General features: G+C 48.1%; 2 protein-coding genes across 4 annotated transcripts in view; both read left to right on the top strand.

The window, feature by feature from the left end:
* Positions 1-5,676, top strand: part of SLF2 (SMC5-SMC6 complex localization factor 2) — a 29,352-nt gene extending 23,676 nt beyond the window's left edge. The window contains exons 17-19 of the mRNA XM_017726153.1: positions 848-934; positions 2,306-2,374; positions 3,519-5,676. Of these exons, the coding sequence (XP_017581642.1) occupies positions 848-934; positions 2,306-2,374; positions 3,519-3,554 (192 nt within the window). The 3' untranslated portion in view covers positions 3,555-5,676. The remainder of the gene's footprint in view (positions 1-847; positions 935-2,305; positions 2,375-3,518) is intronic.
* A 2,559-nt stretch (positions 5,677-8,235) lies between these two features.
* The window catches only part of SEMA4G (semaphorin 4G), a 29,440-nt gene continuing 19,111 nt past the window's right edge, over positions 8,236-18,564 (top strand). For 2 of the 3 annotated variants that reach the window (XM_017726148.1, XM_008643847.2), the window contains exon 1: positions 8,238-8,430. The gene's annotated coding sequence lies outside the window, so the exon portion shown is untranslated. Of the gene's footprint in view, positions 8,431-18,564 lie in introns of all 3 variants that reach the window. The other variant, XM_017726146.1, reaches the window with a different exon arrangement.

Genomic DNA, 18,564 nt, shown 5'->3' with positions numbered 1-18,564 from the left:
TAATCTCTCAATCTCTTAATGAAGAAAAATTCTATTATTCACTTACCTGTTAGCCATCAAGTGATAAGAGGGGTGTGGCGTAATATTGTGCAAGCTAGACTGGTGTAAAATCAATCTTAACTATTTAATTTCTGGCCCCCTTCCAGTTAGAGGGGGTAAATTGTGGTGGCCTTGAGACACCAGCAGATGTTTATAAATAGAATTTCAGCATGTCTCACCTGTTCTGCAGAGCAGAGCCTCTTGACAGCTGCTCAGTGATAGACTGAAAACAGGAATTTTATGAAGAAATTAACAGAATGTGAAAGACCTTGGGAGTCATTATCAGGAGATTATGAAGTGCAAAACTGCTTTATTAAAGTATGAGAAATTTAGAGAGAAATAAAAGATCAGCACATAAACCTTGGATATATTTTACCTGCTCAGCCAATTCCTACAAAAGAAATTACCCAAGTCATCATTACTGAAAAGATTATTTTTAGCTATTGTAGCTTCAGAACTTTTTTTGCTGATAAAAAATGTGAATGGCACTGCACTGTGTTTGCTACTTTGGGGACAGAAAGGATTTGCAAATTAGTTTAGTAGGAACTTTAGAATTTGTGTTGTATAGCTCTGCTATACTTTGAAGCTGCTTTTAAAAACTCAGACCTGGTTTACCAGGAGCATGCCAGCAACAGATAGAGGATCTTACAATGTGATCTTGTTTCCTTTCTTTTCCCTTTCTTTACTATGTATTTCTGAGAAAAAATCAAACTGAAGCATGTAATTTTAAAATTGCTATAATATTTGAATAAAGCTTGTAGTTTTGACATGGAGGATTTAATAGCTGTACACTTTTGTCTTTATTTAGCAACACTTACTGAAGCTTTGTCGTGCCTTAGATAAGCACGTAAAAGGTGATATTAGGGAAGATGCAAGGCTGTTTTATCGGTCGAAGGTAAGATGCAAAACCTGATTTTTCTGTTTTGTTTTTGTTTTGGGTTGGTTTTTAGTGTTTGTGGTGCATGTTGTTCCCTCATCCCAAGCCCTGGAAATTCTAGGAGTTCCTCATGGGTTTGGGGGTTTTTTCCTGTCTGCATCATGTCTTTGCATGGGGATAAATACATACCCATTTTAATTCACTGAAAATTCTCCTTTTGCTAACAACAGGACTCTTTAACAGCTGTAAAATGTGACTGGTCTCCCTTTTAGCCAGGCATCTCAACTTTTAGGCCCACAGAATTGCTCTCTTTCTCTTTGTGGCAGTCACTGACAGCTGACTCCAGTTGTAAGAGCCGGCCCTACATGCAGGGCCCAATACAGAGGACTGAAAAAGTTGCCTGTCTTGCATGAGTCTCCATTTTATTTTCCAAATGAATGAGTTAATTAAAAATGCTTTGGATTTAAGCCAACAGTGTATGTGATCTAGCATCAAGCTTGGACAGTTGCCCTTTGTTTGCTTTGTGATATGGGCCTTACTATTGGTAGTCCTAATTTTGTGACCTTCATGCTTTACATGCTGTTGTAACAAACCAAGTCAGCTCAGTGACAAAGTGACCAGCCCCAGCTTTGAAAAGCCTTGGCTTCTTCAGCTTTAAATCAGACATTTGCACTTGTGTGCTTACTTGCCTCTCAAAAACATTGTTCTTTTCTTACTCAGCCAGATTAGTGGAGCGTGGATGCTTTTAACAAGTTAATTACTCCTGCCTTGGATTGTTGTATCTCTGGTCACTTTCACTTCAGTTTCTATTTGCCTTTGCATTGAAAGGGGAAAATCTTACTCTGGTTTTCTCCATTGCTTCATTGTGTAATACAGCAATAACTTCTAGAGGATGCCACTGTGCTGGGTTTTAACACAGCATATGAAGCAAATCTCAGTGTGAATGGCTTGGATTAAACGCCTGCTTGTGATTGGTTATGGAAAAGCACAGGTTTATGTACAAGGAATTGGTTTCAGAAGCAGCCAGTGCTGCATTGTTGGCTTTTGTGGCTGCAGTTGCACCTTTAAGGTATAAACAGGCTTGTGTGACAAACCTCATGACCCAGGGATGAGGTGGTGTTTGGAGGCCAGAGGTTTGCATAGTGATTCCAAACATTTAACCTAGGGAGTCATGTGCCTCTGTGTTTGTGGAGTGCATGACTTTAAATTCAGTCACGAGTTACAAGGATCTGAAGTTGATGTGATGATACTTAGTGACAATAAAATTGTTCCTTTCCAGTAAACCTTGTAGGTTGGGTTATCTGGGGTTTTATGAGTTTAAAGCTGGGGGGGGGTATGATTTTGCCTTTTTAAACATAAATGGCTAAAGTAATCAGTGTGAATTTGCAGGTAAAAGGCTTGGCTGCTAGGATATATGGCAAATGGCAGGATGTGATACAAACCACTCGGCTTACTCAGGTACTGTAATGAAACCATTTTCTCTCTTCTCACATTGCGGGGTGCATGTAACTCATTTTTTAGCACTTGAAAATAGCATATTCTTTTCAAGAAATTTTCTTCATAAATGGTGTGGCTGTGAAATACACTTAGATGTATTGGAATGGATTTTAATTAAAATTCTTACTTTGCTGGCTTCATTAAAACCAAGATCTCCTCTCCATCCTTAAAAGTGCTGGTTTTGTGAAGGTGTGTGTCATACACTGAAATCCCAGTTTGAGTCAAGTCACAGGGCCTGTCTCTGATTACAGCTATTAGCAGATGCTTCCAAAAGGACGTTGGGGCAGGAATGAAGTGAGGCACTTCCTGCTGTGGTCTGGCACCATGTTGCTTTGAGACTTCTTGAGTCCAGGGCTTTATTCACGTATTATTAAGGGCTCTCGACAACTCCTCCCCCTTTGAATGTGTCAAATTTCATGCCATGATTAGGCAAAGCCTCTCGTGTTTGTAGAAGTACACAGTAGTAAATAATGCCATGATATGCCTCAGAAATATTTGCCTTTGTGACACCTAGCCGGCCTTGGTGGAATAGGTGGATAATTTCTATGATACCCAAAGTTCAGAGTTGTTTCTTCCAACCTGGTAAGGTTTCTGTTGTAATGTGATCAGACCAACTGTTTGAGTCCTGTCTTGGAACATAAAGCTCTCTCTCTTGGAAAAGCTTAGCTTTCCAGTAATGCAGAGTATCATTTACATAAAATTTAAGTTATACATATATGCCTAGTATGGATTGCAGGTAAAAACTCTGTAATTAACCATTTGTAAAGACTATTAATCTCTCCCAACCATGTGCAAAAAAAAAAGAGTTGTGTGTAGTGTGTGTGAGATTTCATGTTCTAGAGCGGGGAGCAACACATGTAACATGGCTGCAGAATCTGCTTAGCAATTAATGAAAGTTGATAATGAGGTAGCTCTTTCAGAGTTGTTTTTTCCGAGATGTTTGGGGTTGATTCACATAAGGGAAACTGGCAAATGTTTCAGAATAAAATTCCAGGGACCTTTTCCAGCCCTTTGAGGTGCTCCCAAGCTAAGCACTTGCCTACTCTACTCAGTTCTTCTGACACTGGATTTCTGACTTGTGTACTAATTTGTTTTTACTCTTTAGGGAAAACTGCATGACTTCTGGGAGCCAGATTCATGAAATCTTGCCTAGTTAAGGGAAAATAACAGAGAAACTGAAATCAAAGAAGATGCAGAATGAATGGAACTTCACCTTGCTTGGAACAGAAGAAATCAGTCACCTGAGTTAGAACTTGAGCTTGATTCAGACAAGTACTAGACACATGAGGATGTGATTTGACTAACATTGGTTTTTACTACAAATGCTCTACTTCTGAAAAATTGAAGTGGATAAACTGAAAAAACTCCAGCTGTTCCTATAGCCCTATCAGAATTGGGTATAAATATTTTACCATCTTGAAAGCTGGGGGAAGTTTTCTTGTTTTCCTTGCTAATCACAAGACATATTTGAAAACAGTATGTATTCATTTTCTTGCCAGGACATACCTGCAAGCATTGTTTTAGGTTGGCTGGGGAAGAACTGCCCTGTGACATGACATGCGAGTTCAGAAACAGTGTTAGACCTCCCCTGTTGTGAGCAGGTGAGGAAGTGGTTCAGATCTGGGCTGAATCATGGTAATCTGCAAAGCAGAATTGGTATGAACATCTAGTGTCTCTTAAAAATACAAAATAAACAGTTGCACTTTCTTTAAATGGAGAAAATACTAATCCTAAAATACCATCTCCGTGGAGATTTGAGAAAAGCATTTGGCTCACCTGTGTAAAGACTGTGAAAGCCATATGAAGACTGAATTCCTTGGTGTGAAGTCCTGCTGCACACACAATATGTGCCCAAAGCTCTAGGAGCTGTTTTTGGAATAATCAGAGGAAGGTGTGATCTCCTTTTATGCTATCTGTGCAAATGCTGTCACTTCAATCTTACACTGTGGTTTGTCTGTAGGATGGGTGTATATAGGAAGAGAAAGTTAAGGTATTGGGTAGCAGCACCAATGGGGATTCCCATAATAAGTAAGATTTTTTAATAACGTCAACATGTGTGTTTTATAATACTGTTCTGTTTTAATGCTTGTAGATTACCCTGTCTTGTATGATAAGAATGTAAAATAAGGCTTAAAAAACCTGCCACCCACAAAACCTTCAAATTTAATTATGTATATTACATATAAAAGAACTGCTATAGAATGGACACATCTTAGAGGAAATCTATGACATCTGCAAATTCCTACTAAATGTATTTTTTCTTTTCGAGTGTTAACATCATTATGTCAATGCCATCTTTTGCTGTCTTTGATAGGTCATCTGCCTTCCCTCTCATAACAGTTGCTTACTCTGTCGAATATATTGTATGTAGTTTTATTAATGGATTTTTTTTTCACTAATATTGTATAAAGGTAAAAAAAATGCAGAATGTTTACTGTATTTAATGTGTATATATTTTCTTACCGTGTAAAGTTGATATTGCTGGCATGTATATTTTGAAGAAGGGGAGGGGTTTAGATGAACAGCTTTTGTACTGCAGTTCAAAGCATGTTGAAACTGCTGAGGTTTGGGGTTTTTTTCCACACAAAATAACCACTTTTATATTTACTTTTATTTAAAAGAACAATGGAAAAATAAAACCAGACACGCCTTTCTAGTTAAATGTCCCTGGACAAAATGGGCTCTGTTTCACACCAGAAAAAATGGCTGCGGGTCCTATTTTGTTCTTGTGGCACATGTTAAAGTTCTTGGGTTCACAGCTGATTAGCTCACTCTAGATGGAGACAGTCTTGAAATCATTCTCAGCTCAGCCAGTCCTGTGTTTCCATGCTTACTGCCCATGTATACATTTTAGCACTTTCCCTCTCTCCCCCACTCCTGCTTTGTCTGGACTTCTCTTCCATCTGTTTTCTAGCTGAAGTCTAGATGTGGGTTGAATTTTATGCTCATCAGAATCCTTACACAGGTGATCACTACAGGGCCTTTCCAAGGGGCTCCTGGCACTGAAATAGTAAACCTGCTGCCCTTGTGTTTTGCCAACTCATTTGCTGTCCCTCAGCCAGGACTTACATGCGTTGGAAAAGGTTGTTTGCACACTAAAGGTCTTAACTGCTTTGGATGTCTTCAGAGAAGCATTTTGCACTGAGGTCTATCTTTTGATACTATGTTGGCTGTATTAAGAGCCAGATGATCACATTTCATGTGGAAGTAGGTGTACTTTATTGCAGTAATAACAGAAAAAATTAAAGTCTGATTATAAAATATGTATTTGTAGCCCCTTGCCTTTTTCTCTTTTTTTTTTTTTTTAATTTTCTATGGCGTAAAATAACCCAAACACTTCTTGTTTAAAAGTTGAAGAAATCTGCCAGCAAAACTATTTGTGCATCTCATATTCTCACTGTTCCTGTTGTGGAACTTGGTAATGGATGGGGATTTCAGAAGTGATTAATGACTTGCAGGTAGGTCTGGCTGAAGGTCAGGAGGACACTTCATTGATGCAGTGGCTGCAGGAACTCTCTGAAACCCCAAAGCTGATGATTGAGTTGAGAATGTCTTTGGAAAAGCAGGTGACTGGAACACCTGAAGTGTGTGGTTATTATTGGTGGAGCATCTGGTTAGATTGCTGCAAAGGCATTTTAGAGGCAGCGGTTCAGTGAAAAAAGACTTTTAATACTGAGGGATGGATGCTGCAGTGCTGGTTTTCTGAGCACAGAAAGCCAGATCTGTCTCCATTAGAGGTGCCTGTGCTCAGCACTGTCCAGCACCCGCCCTGGCCAGCACTTGTGCACAGGGGCTGCGACAGAGACTGTGCTGCTGTGGAGATTCAAGCAAGTACTTCCAGGTAGTTGGGTCCCTCTGCTGCTCCTGTCATTAGCAGGAATACTAGAGCTACAGAGTGCCAGCACTGGTCTTGTATGTTTGTTTTCTTTCCCGGCAGAACTATATGTGTAACACAGTATCTGGCTTGGGGTTTATATTCTGGGTTTTTGTCTTCCACCGGTTTGTGATGGTTGTGTGACTTTTTGTTTTACTGAAAAGGGCAAATCAGAAAGGTTTCTGCTGGAGATGATCCTCCTGATTTTTCTGGGGTCTTGTTCCTTGGGTTTGTGAGCTTTTGGAAAACTGCTTCTTGCCCAAAGTTCCCCAGTGGGGCAGCTGTTAACCACTGGTGTATTAGTGCTTGTTTCTGCATCCAGAAAGAGAGAAAAGGCTCTTGGGACTGGCTGACTTTAAGCAGAGGCGAGGTTTGATGAGCTTGTAGGAGCCTAAGCAGCTGCTGAGGAGCTCCAAAGGAGCTGCCCAGAGAGGTCAGACAATCATTCGTGGGTTTAGCTTATTCCTTGCGGTTTCACTTATCAGAATTCCTATAATTGCTGTTTCCCCATATTTCCCCCAGGCTGTGATATACCTTCATGTTTTGTCTTGTGCTTATTTTGCCGTCTTTACTGGCAGGGCCCCTTCTTATCACGTGTTGAAAAGGGCTTTCAGTGCTGGGGAAAGGCGTGGGCTGCTGGTGGGGAGGATCCTCGAGAAACTAAATTCCTCGAAGGGCTTCTCTTCGCGGAGAGGCTTTTAGTTTTGCCTGACTGATGCTTTTTTCAGCCAGTGCTTCCTCGCCTTTGCAGTCAGGAATTTGAAAGGGACTATTCTATCTGGTATCAAAAGCAAGGCTGGGTGGTGAGAGAAGAAAAACAGTCGCGTCTTCCCGTCTTGATATTTTGGTCTGGATGGAGAAAGCCAGTCCTGTACTTTTAGGGCGCTTTTAAGTAGCGTTTGGATACGTTGTACTTTTTTTTGAATGCCTGCCTTGTCTCTGCGTGGTGAGCTGCTGCTAATGTTTCACCTCCTTCAGCTTTCCTGCCACCTCCCAGTTCCCTGTAGGGAAGTCACAGGGGAGGGGATGGAAACTCCGCTGGAATTGTTCCCTTCATTGTCATCAAAGTGCCTTTGCCATCAGCCTGGGGGAAAACCTAAAGCTTTTCAAGGCAGGTTTGGCCCGTATGGTGTGTAGGGGTGGATGAAGGGGCCATTTTCACACGCCCTTGTCCCCGTGCTTCCCTTTGGGTTTGCATTTGCGGCTGGAGCTGCCTGAAGCCGGGCGAGCGATGCTCCTTCCCTCTCACAGAGCGAAGCAGAAAGGGTAAATGGATTTGTGCTGCTTTTGTGCTACGGGGCGAGTCCTTCACCCGAGCAGTGAGCGCTGTGAGCTGGGGCTTGGCACGCAGGCTCTGGGGCTTTGCCTCTGGGTCTCAGGCTCTCTTCTCCCGAGGCTTGATGAAACTCCTCGCTCTCGGAGCAGATGTAGGAGCAGAGGGTCTCTTTCCTCTCCGGACTGACCGCCAGGCTGCAGCTGGAATAAAAACAATAGCTTCAAGCTGCCAGGGGCAGTGGTGGGGAGAGGAGGACAAGGCACCCAGTTTCATGCTTTATTCGCACTGCAGGCTTTCATAAAGGCAGCGTAAATCATGCAGGGCAGCCGTGGGCTCCACAGACAGCATCGTTCAGGCTCTCAGACACATTGATCTGTGTGCTGGAAACTGAGCCTGACCCCTTTGCCCTAACCAGGCTGTGGGGAGAGGCCTGCCAGGTGAGGCTGCTGAGATGCTGCACTGCATATCAACTCTCCTCCACCTTTGCAGAGCGCTGCCTGCCTCCCCTGTGTACTAACCCATTTTTTCCCCCCAGTATTTTGTGCTCCATCATTGTTATGGTAAGGTTTGCACAACACAACGTGTTTTTGCCTCCAGTTGATTTTCTCTGATTAGCCCATTTTTCCTCTTGCCCTCATTCTGTTTTTTCCTGCAGTATGCGAACGCCGTTTGCTGAGAAACTGTGTCAGCCTTCCTCTAATTAAGAGTCTGGCAGGAGCCAGCGCAACAGTAATTTTGGAGATGACGCTTCCAGTTTGGAGCTGACAGTGAGCTGAGGTGCTGCAGCAGGGGCTCGTGCTGGGGATGCGGGAATGTTCTCCGGCTGAGCAGGACAGGGGGACCCACGAGGAGCCTGGTGCAGGATCAGTGAGTACCCTGGGTGCATCTCAGCTTGGGTGTTTAAACTGTGTCCTCTCAAAAAGCAGCTGCAGGAATGGTTAAATCTGTGGTTATGTCATAGGTTTAGCCCTTTGTGAGGGAGTCTGTGTGTATGTGTGTGTAAAGGACAGGAATAAATTGCAGTGGCCCTAAGTTGACTGCATCTCTCTGAAATAGCTGTAATGTTGGCAAGTAAGATGGAGTGCTCAGCAATCAAATGGCCTGAAAAAGGGCAAATAAGGAGAAGCCATTCAATGGTGCTCTGTAATATGGCTTCAGACTCCGTAGTTCTTTTATTAGCAGGAAAGCTCAAAGCAAACAAAAGGAGACAGGAGCTGGGGATTTGCTTGCCTCAGGATGTTGTGGATGCTAAAAGCTTAGAGGTTCAAAGAGCATTTTGCGGCAGAAAAATGCAGTGGGGGTCTATGAAATGAAAGCAGCTCTCCCTGGCTGAGAAAGCTTCAGGCTGCTGATCCCTGGAGGGTGGAGCGTGTGCTGGGAAGGTATCCCAGATGTCTGTCCTGTTCCTTCACCCTGTGCAAGGTGCTAGGATTTGGTCCAGTGTGGTGTTACTGCCTGTATGCTTTACGTGAACAGCTGAGGGATTTCATGTAATCTCATGGTTTCCAAACTGTCTGTCGTGCCCACTGTTGTGTCTCCCCATCCATTCCTGAGACAGAAGTTGTTGTTGAAGGTGGTGCCAGCCCTTGCTCTAAAGGAGTCTGGAGAGGTGTATGGGGTCAAATGTTTCATTTGGCTGAAGAAAACTCAGTGTCATTTTTTGATCTTTCTAATGACCCTGTGAGTGAGACTAGGAAAACGAGTTGTGTGGTTCAGGAGCTCCAGCAGAACACAGCCAACCACATGCCAGAACTGACCTCCTTCCTCTCCCCTCCCACCCCATCCATAGATGTTTGCAGCTAGGGAGAAGTACAACTAAGAGCAGATGAGGAGATTTAAAAAAACCAATCCTTCCTATGTGGCACCTCTAGAGCACAATTCAGCATTTTCCCTCTCTACTTGCTGTGTCAGGTTTGCCTCTTGGGGGCAACCTCACCCCGCTCCGGCTGAGACCAAAGGGCATTTAAGTGCTTGAGGGGCGATGACTCACTGCGCATCTCTCTCTGCCTTTGCGTTATCTGATCACTTTTAGCAATCGAGGTCATTATTTGCTGAAAGGATTTCAGGATTTAAGCTGTCGAGTCTGACTGTTGGTGGCTTTTCAGAAATGATGCAATTGGCTCTTGAAGGTCCCTTTCCAGGCTTGGAGTCCTTCAAAGTTTTTTTGTGCCTTGATGTCCTTCAGAGAGAGGAGGGTAGCATGGAAGGACGTGTGTTTTGTGGTTCTGGTTTAACGGGCAGAGCATAAATCTCTGCGAGGAAGATTTACAGTGTTCTCTTGGTTTTTTTGCCTGGGTTGGCTTGGACTGTCACTAAGCCTATAAGATGGTGCTGCAGACACTGACTTGTCATAGGGGAGAGAACAAAATTACTGCTCCAGCTCCATTTCAGCCCCGAGTCCCTGAGCAAGCGTCTCGTACAAACATCATCCACAAAAAACCATTTGCATTTATTTAAAGGGCGTTGAGGTATATGATGGAATAAAGGAAGTATTATTCATGCTTCGTGCCGTGGTTCCTAATGGTACTTTATGCGCTGATATGACCTACAAAGCTTGTTGTTTTGTGCCTGCAGTGCTCTGATGTTCTTCCTATCCTGAGGGTCAGAAATGACAAGAATAAACTATTGTGATGAGTGTCTTGCAAATCCCTGGTGCCTCTCCTTGGAAGTGTCCTTGCCAGGGCACAGCTCAGTGACCTTGCTGGCACAGGCAGCAGTGGGGCAGCGTCCTTGTCCGGCCCAAAGGAGCGAACAGAGAGGCATTTCTGTGAGACGTGAGGGCAAATCCATTTATCCATATTCGTGTTTCACCTTCTCCCCAAAGCGCCGGGATGCAGCTCGGGCTGGGCAGGGGGCTTGGCCCAAGCTGAATGCACGCAGGAAAATACCAGGGAGAAGGCTGGAGTAAGTGAGGTTAGACCCCAAAGCACAGGGACTACTCCAAGAGGGGTGCAGGATCCTGCAGCCTGTGTCTGCCCAGTGAAGGACTGAGTCAGCCCTGCTGGGGCAGCAGCTCCTGGCTCCAGCCAGCCTGGGCACTTGGACAGCAGCAACCACGGAGCTCATTAACCCAGCCCTCCGGCACTCGCTCTGCTGGCCTTGACACTGTCCTTCTTAATAGTTCCTCTTCTTTCCCTTTTTTTTTTTTTTCTTTTAATAAAGGTAAATTAGCTATATGGATATGCAGGAACATGAATCAAAGGAATTCAGCTGACTCTTGAATGAACCTTTCGTACAGAGATGTGCTAAAAAGCACCAGGACGTGATGGATGCAGCCTGCTCAGAAAACACCTAAGGACAAAAACTGCTTGTAAGGCATCTCACTGCAGCCTCCAAAAATCTGATTATGTAGGGGGAGAAAAAAAAATCAGGTTTTGGAATACATTAACTCAGTTGAACAGCACAGAGAGAAGGTACCAGCAAGAAGCAAATCAATTCCTGAAGGCTGCTGGGAAATTTCACTGAAATGGAGCTTCAGAGTAAGGCTGGCTACACTTAGAGGAGTTATGTTTCACCTGAAATATTTAACACTGGGCATTTGAAATGCTCTGCATGTCCAAAGAGCCCACCAAAAATATGCTTACAAGGAGATTTTGGAGGAACCCTGGGCTCATGCCATGCTGTTGATTTGTGAACCCAGATATTCAGGTTGTTCGGTTTTGTTAGGATTTTGTTGGGTTTTTTTAAAGAAAAGCATGGGAAGGATAAGTCTCTGGCCTCCATCACAGGGAAGCAAAAATTACCATGTAATGAATGCTGGTCTGCTTTTGGGACACGTGCTGACAGATCTGTTGTTAGGAGGGAGATGTTTCCATAGCAAAACCATCATCCTAAATGGCACTGTAATGCAGCAGAGATGCTGTGGTGGCCCCGGGGACCATCTTCCCGGACCATTCTGAGCATCCTTCCAGGGAATACGGGAGAGTGATGGCAGGGGGGATCAGAGCAGCTCATGGTGATGCTCCCCACAGCAACAGGGCTCTGCTGGTGAGGCTGTCAGCTCAGCGTTTTTCAGTCCTTTCTGACTTTAAAAGAAAACTACAACAAAAGGCAAGCTTGAAATAGCTCATTTTATCTCAGCAGACAAACAACTTGCTTTGAGCATCATTGTCACTCAGGCTAAATTACTTTTAGATGTTTTTAATGACTGGGTAACATTTTTCAGCTGTCCATTCTGCAGCACCCTGCTGAGGGACAGTCCATCTGTAAAGACCAAGGACTCCAATATTGTGGTTGTTCTTCCTGACATTCATTTGGCTTTATTATTTGATACGTGATTCCCTGTGGCAGAGATGTTTTCAGCTAAATTTACAGCTACAAGCTCTTTTCTTTGCATAAAGGAGATCTGCTTCCAAAAGGGCTGGAAGGCTGGTTATGCATGTTCCAGTGGAAGGTCAGGGATGTAGAAGAGAAACTCTGGGAGATTGAAGGTGACAGTTCAAATGCCGTCTGCACTGAGGGTGACATTCCCATTGGGCTGGAGGGATTTTAACCCATCATTTGTTACCTCTACCTTTCACTTCACTTGTGATGCACAGCACAGAGAGCTGTGACTTGCAAAATGATCCCACTGGGGATGTGGTTTGTGACATCAGCCACGCAGGTCTCTCGAATCCCTCTTTCCAAGGCGGGTGCAGCTTTTGCATTCGTTTCTAAAGGCAACTTCTGAGCCACTCGCCTTCGCCATCTCTGGGTTTTGCAGCGCTTCTGGGAGGTTGTATTTTTAAATCCTAGCTCATAAATTCTGGAAGCTACTTTCCTTCCCCACCCCCTCGTCCCTATCAAAGTGTCAGAGCTGAAGAAAAACTGTGAGAGTGATGGATGTGCCCGGCTCTGCTTGCCAGGGCTCTGCTGTGTGTGGGGTGTTATTTACTGCGCTGCTGGCGTTGTTTCTTCTTTGGTGGCAGAGACGGCAGTGTAGGGGTTTGGTGCCTGGGAAGGAGGGGTAGGATGCCCGCAGGTCATCCAAGCATTGAGCTGGAGGAGGCAGGGCTGGGAGAGAGGTTGCTTGGGCACAGGGACAAGGCCAAGAGGTGAAGCTGTGGGGACATGGATCCTGTCTGGTGGCTTGGCCCAGAGGGTGGATGCTGGTGGCCATAACACCTTCCTGGCTTTCGCTCTGGGGGCTGCAGGTTGGCTCACCCAAAAGGGCAGCTTTTAAAAGGCACCAGTCTTATCCCAGCCCTCATGCACTCCCAGGTATTTGTGTTGCTGCTCTAGGCAGTGTGTGGCAGGGACCTGCCCTGCCCTGCTGGGGAAAACACAGGGGCCTGTGCCCCACTGCAGAAACAGAGAGAGACACCCCTGTGCCCCCTGGCCAGGCTGGAGCCTGCCTGCTTTTACTGGGAGCAGCTGGGATGATGATGGGCAGAGGGGTTGCCAATGTCCAGCCCAGCCAGTCACTTCTCCTGGAGCTATGCCTCTGCCTCTTCCCTGCCTGCACCCACTTTTGTCCTGCTCCTCCCTCAGAGCTGGGACAAAACCCCACACTGAGCCCCAAAACTCCATTCCCTAATGGAATTCCCAGTGGCTGCTGGCGTTTTCCCCCCATGCTGCAGGAGCATCCCGAAGCAGCTCTGCCTGGTTGAAAGGCAGGTCAGGACCCTGCCCTGCCGCAGTCTCACCAGCCCTTCCCTGAGGGCACGCTGCCGACAGATCCTGAGCCAGGGAGATGCTTTCCGCTGGCTTAGAGAGGTTTGCAGACAAGCAAACCAAACCCTGCCAGCTCCCTGTGTGAGCGCCTGTCCTCCGTGAACTCCCGTGCGTCTCTTGCAGCCGGGCTTGTGGGAACGGATCGGAGGCTGCTGTGACTCAGCGGCTTCTCCCTTGAGAAAATCTGCCCTGGCACGGTGCTTGGCTCTGCGGCTGGGGCTGCCGGCACCTGGCAGCCCTCATCAACAAATGGCCTTGGGCAAAACATCCCAATTTCCCCTGCCAAACATTTATGGGAGGAGAAATGCAGCATGTGATCTTGCAGGAAGTCGAGGCAGCAGCTCTGTGCTATACTGAGCTGGGGAGAAAAGTCCCATCCCTCCCTCCGTGAAGCTGAGCCTTGGGCTGGAGGGGCTGCAGCACGGGCTGGCTCTTCCGGTCTGCCCCTGCCTTTTTCCATCTCCTTATAACTTTCTCAGACAAATTCTTCTGCAATTGTAATTTTCCCCGCTGGCTCTCAGCCTGAAGAAACAGTGGTTTGGAAAGTTTGCTCAATGACTTGAAGGGAAGAGGCTCCTAAGCCTTTCATGCTCTGTGCCCTCTGGAACATCTTTTTTCCTGGGGCTAATCTGTGGAGCATCACGCTTTGCTTGACGAGTCCATGACGCTCTCAAGAAACAAAGCCAAGCCTGGTGAGTGTGTACTCAGCTGCTGGGAAGCCCCAGGTGCTGCTGTCAGAGTCCAGGCAGCACCATCGGGTCTTTTCCGTTCCTCTGCTTCACACAGCTCTGCGGGCCTGGAATCTGGGCAGACCGCTCCTGTGGTGGGCAAAGGAGACTGCTGAGAGGGTGGGCACTGGAGCACTGAGACTCACCCCGTGGTGTGGGGCTGGTGTGCTCCCCACTGGGCTTTTTATCCATGGAGGCAGGTAAAGCAGCAGTGCAGGTCTCACAGTGTAGTTGAGGGACGGAGGGGCCTGGAGAAAGGCTGGTTTGCTTGTTGCTTTCTCACGTCAAAAGGGGAAAGTACCCGTTTTTCTGCTGGTGGTTTTGACTCTGTAACATGCCTCTCGCCACGGTGCAGGCTGGCACAGCCTTAGCCTGAGTTTCACAATTCTTTTGTGGGTTTCATAAATTCCCAGCTGCTGGAGCACCATGATTTTGTAACTCCTAGCTGGCTTTTAAACCAGTCCAGAGAGGAGCTTGAAACTGTTGGGATGCCTGCTGCCTCTTGGATCACAGAGGCTGGCAAACCAAATCCCAGATCTGGAGTTTTATCTCACTTTTCCTGCTTGGGGCAAGGGAAAGGCAGGCTGCAGGTACTGTTGAGCAGAGGCCAGGCCTGCCTTAGGAAGCAGTTTCCTACCAAAGGCTGGGGATCCTGATCAACCCCATGGGTTTGATAGGCACTGATGCCCTGTTAGTGCTGCAATCCCAAAACAGAGCCCTTTGTGACAGGCTGCTCCCATGGTGTGCACCCTGCCAGTGTATTTCTGATTTAATCCTGGCTGCTATTTGATCCTGCTAAGCTGTATTTCCACATCTATGATCCATAATGAAATCCTCTGTCTGACCAAACCTGGTTCCCAGTGGTGAGAGACGGGACATACAGCAGTGGGGAGTGTGGGGGTCTCCTGACCATCACCCTGGACACCCCCATGCATGCGACCTCCACTAAGGTCTTGGCTGTGCAGGATAAACCTGAGAGGGGGCAAGAGGGCTGGAGCCTGGGGACTGGCATATTTTGGGACTGCAGGCAGGTTGAGGGTCCCTCGGGGTCCAGGGTGACAATTGGTGCCGAGCTACAACCAAGCCAGACAATGGTTCATCCCCAGCAGACCTTGAGGCACTTGAGGCAGAGCAATGTCAGGCATTAAGCACCTTAAATCATGTCACTGTGTGCTCTGACAGGATCCCCATGTCCCCCCAGGAAGGCTGCAGGCTGGCGGTGGCTGGGGAAGTGTCTCTGGCAGGGAGCACCCGGCAGCACTGCCGCCCTGGGCGCTGAGCTGCAACCTGAGTGCACGCAGGTCGCCGTCTCCCAGGCTTGGGGCGAGCACAGCACGTGTGCTGGGAGAGCTGATCCGCGCTAATCCCATCAATATTTCACGGTGTCGTGGCCCTGTTACAATTCCTCGCATCATTTGGGATGCTGGCTAGGATGGGGTTGTGGTGCCAAGTGAAACATGAGAGCTGCCATGGCTTTGCCCTGTCTCCCTGGGCATCTGAGGGGTGAAAGGGACTGTCTGTGAGCTTTTCTTCTCACTGCCATGGGTAGAGTTGTGTGGCAGAGACGGGTGAACCCAAAAATGCCGTCTGAGTGTCGGCATCTGCCTGGTTTTGCCATGTGCTGGAGCGGTGGGGCTGTGCTGTGCTGGGCAGCTGGCCCATGTACGGATGGGGCTGTGACGTGGCAGAGCCTGCTCTACCTGGTCCTCTCTCTGTGGGACACAGTGTGTAAGTGAAACAAGAAGAAATTAAACAGTAACCAATCTCTGGGCTGGTGATGAGGGCACAAAAGCATTTCCTTGTCCTAAAGGCTGTTTGGAGTAACAGGGAGAGAGCGTCACAGATAAAGTCTTGCATGGTTTTGGGGAGATGGGTTTCCCAAGGCACCATGTCATGACTCAAAGGCTGCCCTGCTCTGAGCTGGCCCCCGGGATAGGGGTTGTAGGGCTGTAAGTCCTGTGAGGAGCAAATTATGAAGCTGGGGTTGTTTAACCTGGAGAAAATGACTTTCTGGAGACCTTATCGCTCTCTACAACTGCCTGAAAGGAGGTTGTAGCAAGGTGAGGATCAGTCTCTTCTCCCAAGTAGCAAGTGATAGGACAAGAGGATTGGCCTCAAGCTGCACCAGGGGAGGTTCAAGTTGGACATGATGAAGAATTTATTCTCTGTATGTGTGGTCAAGTATTGGAATGGATTGCCCAGGGAAGTGGTGGGGTCACCACCCCTGAAGATATTCAAGAAATGACTGGACATGGCACTTAGTGTTGTTGTTTTCTTGACCAGGTGTTGTTTGGTCAAAGGTTGGACTCAATGATCTCAGAGATCACTTCCAACCTTAATGATTCTATGATTCTAGATTTGCCCCAATAGGAAATTCCCCTTCCAGCGCCTTCCTGGCTCTGGGCTAGGGTTGAAGCAGCAGCCAGACCTCCCTGTTTGGCAGAACCGATCTGCGGATAAGAGGGATGCAGGAGAGGGTTGGGTCTGTTTGGGCTCCCACTGCCTGGAACCCGCTCTGACTCTTGGGAAAGCCATGCAAAGAAGAGGAAGGCCCTGGCCTTCAACCTCGTGGAGCCCTAAATTCCTTCAGTTAATCTCATGGGGGCAGCAGAGCAGGCAAAGCTCTGAAAATAGATCTGTTTCCAGCTGCCAATGACTCGTGTTAATTAATTAAAGCCTCGCAAGCTCGGGCCTGTAAAAGCGCAGTGCTGGTCGCGCCAGGCTCAGCTTGCTCTGCACTCACGCACTAATTATCCTACTGCAAGGCCAGCAGCTAACGAAGCTCCAATTTGTGCTTGGTTCGGCTTCCAGCCATGTGGGAGGCAGGGAGTGCTGTTGCAGGATGGGATGGGCACAGTGCCCTGGATAAGGGGGAGCTTTGGGCAGCCCTGTCTCAGCCCTGGCACCCCCTTCCCCAGTGCTCTCCCCATAACTGGCCCCACAGCCTCCAGCTGTGCCTCTGGTAAGGTAGGGAATGGGGTTTGGAGGGGATGTGGAGGACCAGCTGCCTTGCAGCACCTGAAGCCCCCATACCTGGGTAAGACAGGCTGCACAAGAACATCCCTGCCTCACCATCCCTGCCAGGCTCCCAGCGTGTGGGCATCCTGCTTCCGCAGACTGGGCAGAGGGGCGAGGCAAAGCGAGGTGTGGAGGAGACACTGGGGTTTTGCCCAAGGAGAGGAGGAAATGGCAATTATCCTCGGGAGCACAGAGGAGGTGAGGGCAGGGAGGCAGGGAGTGCTCGAGGAGGGGGTGGGTCGTGTCTCTGTTCCGAGAGTGGGGACATGGAACGGGTTTTGGGATATCATGCTGGGAGAGGGGGTGGTGGCTGCTTGGTGAGTGTGTGCAAGGGTGACAGAGACACCTGTCATCAGGAGCACCCAGATGGGTCCCTCCTCAGCTGAGACCCACCGGTGGGTGAGGACTGGGGGGATTCAAACCTGTGTTACCTTCCCTCCCACCCGCAGTGTTTGTAGGAGGCAGGATCCTGGCAGACAGAGGCCTTGAGAACGGCACGTTAGTAAGGCTCCCCATGGGAGCACCCTGGCCCTGACACCTTTACTGACCCTAAAGGTCCAAAAGGTGGTGGAATCTCAAGTGGGGGCTGACCCTCATCCCCAGACAATGCTCAGCAACTGCAGAAGAACCTGCTCAACCCTATGCCCTGCTGTGGGTCTGGCTCCAGGTCTGCAGGGTCTGGGGTTGGGGTGGGCTTTGTCCCCTTCCCAGGGACCTCACCCCTTGGAGGGGTTGGTGTGGAGTGGAGGGGGTGAGCTGGCATCCAGAGGTGATGGTGCTGGGACTGGGCAGCACATGGCTTTGTAACGGTGGGCTGGCAGCACCCGGCCACCCTGCCAGCTCTGAGAGAGCTGTAATCCAGCATATGCAGGTACAGCATTTCCCCACCTCCTGCTCCAGCTGATTTCCAACTGCCCTAGATCCAACCTGCTGATTACACGCAGTGTTGGCTCAGAGTTTTGCTTTCGGGAGGCTTGCTGCTGCTGCTATGAGGAGTGAGGAAGGAGGGTTGGCCAGGTGCTGGAGGCTTACGAAAGGAAAGCAAACACAGGCCTGGACCTGGCAGCTCCTGCACATGGGGAGGAGCTGCAGAAGCCACCCAGGATAAAAAGGCTCCACACAGGGCCCCGGAGAAACCATTACCTGCCTGTGTTTCCAAACAACCTTCTGCCATGCGTGAATGGCAAGACATCCTGAGAGCAGAGAGAAGATGGGGCATGCTGCCTGTCTCAGGCATGCAGTGCAGGGTGCTGGGCTGACTTTGGGGAGCAAGAAACCTTAGTGAGCACCCTGGCATTGGCTGGGGGCTGTACTGTGCTGACACCGGTGGCTCTGACTGGGGGCTGTGGCATAATGGCACTGGTAGCATGTGGTTGCTGTGTTGGCAGAGCAGGATGACGCTTATCCGTGTTCCATCACGCTTTTGCATAGTCACAAGTCCACGATACCGGCCCTTTGCCTCCCTGACTTTGCAAAGGGCGTTCACACGGGCCTTTTGGGGGCCGCATCACCCAAGCCTCCTGGGCTGAGTGAGCCCCCGGCCCACCGCATGTGTTGAGGGCCGACGGGGAGCTGCACGGCAGCGTACCGTCCCAGCCTGCCG

The sequence above is a fragment of the Corvus brachyrhynchos genome, unplaced genomic scaffold, assembly GCF_000691975.1.
Source record: "Corvus brachyrhynchos isolate BGI_N302 unplaced genomic scaffold, ASM69197v1 scaffold61, whole genome shotgun sequence".
NCBI lineage: Eukaryota > Metazoa > Chordata > Aves > Passeriformes > Corvidae > Corvus > Corvus brachyrhynchos.
Note: the sequence above shows the minus strand (reverse complement) of the source record. Positions and strands in the feature narration are given on the sequence as shown.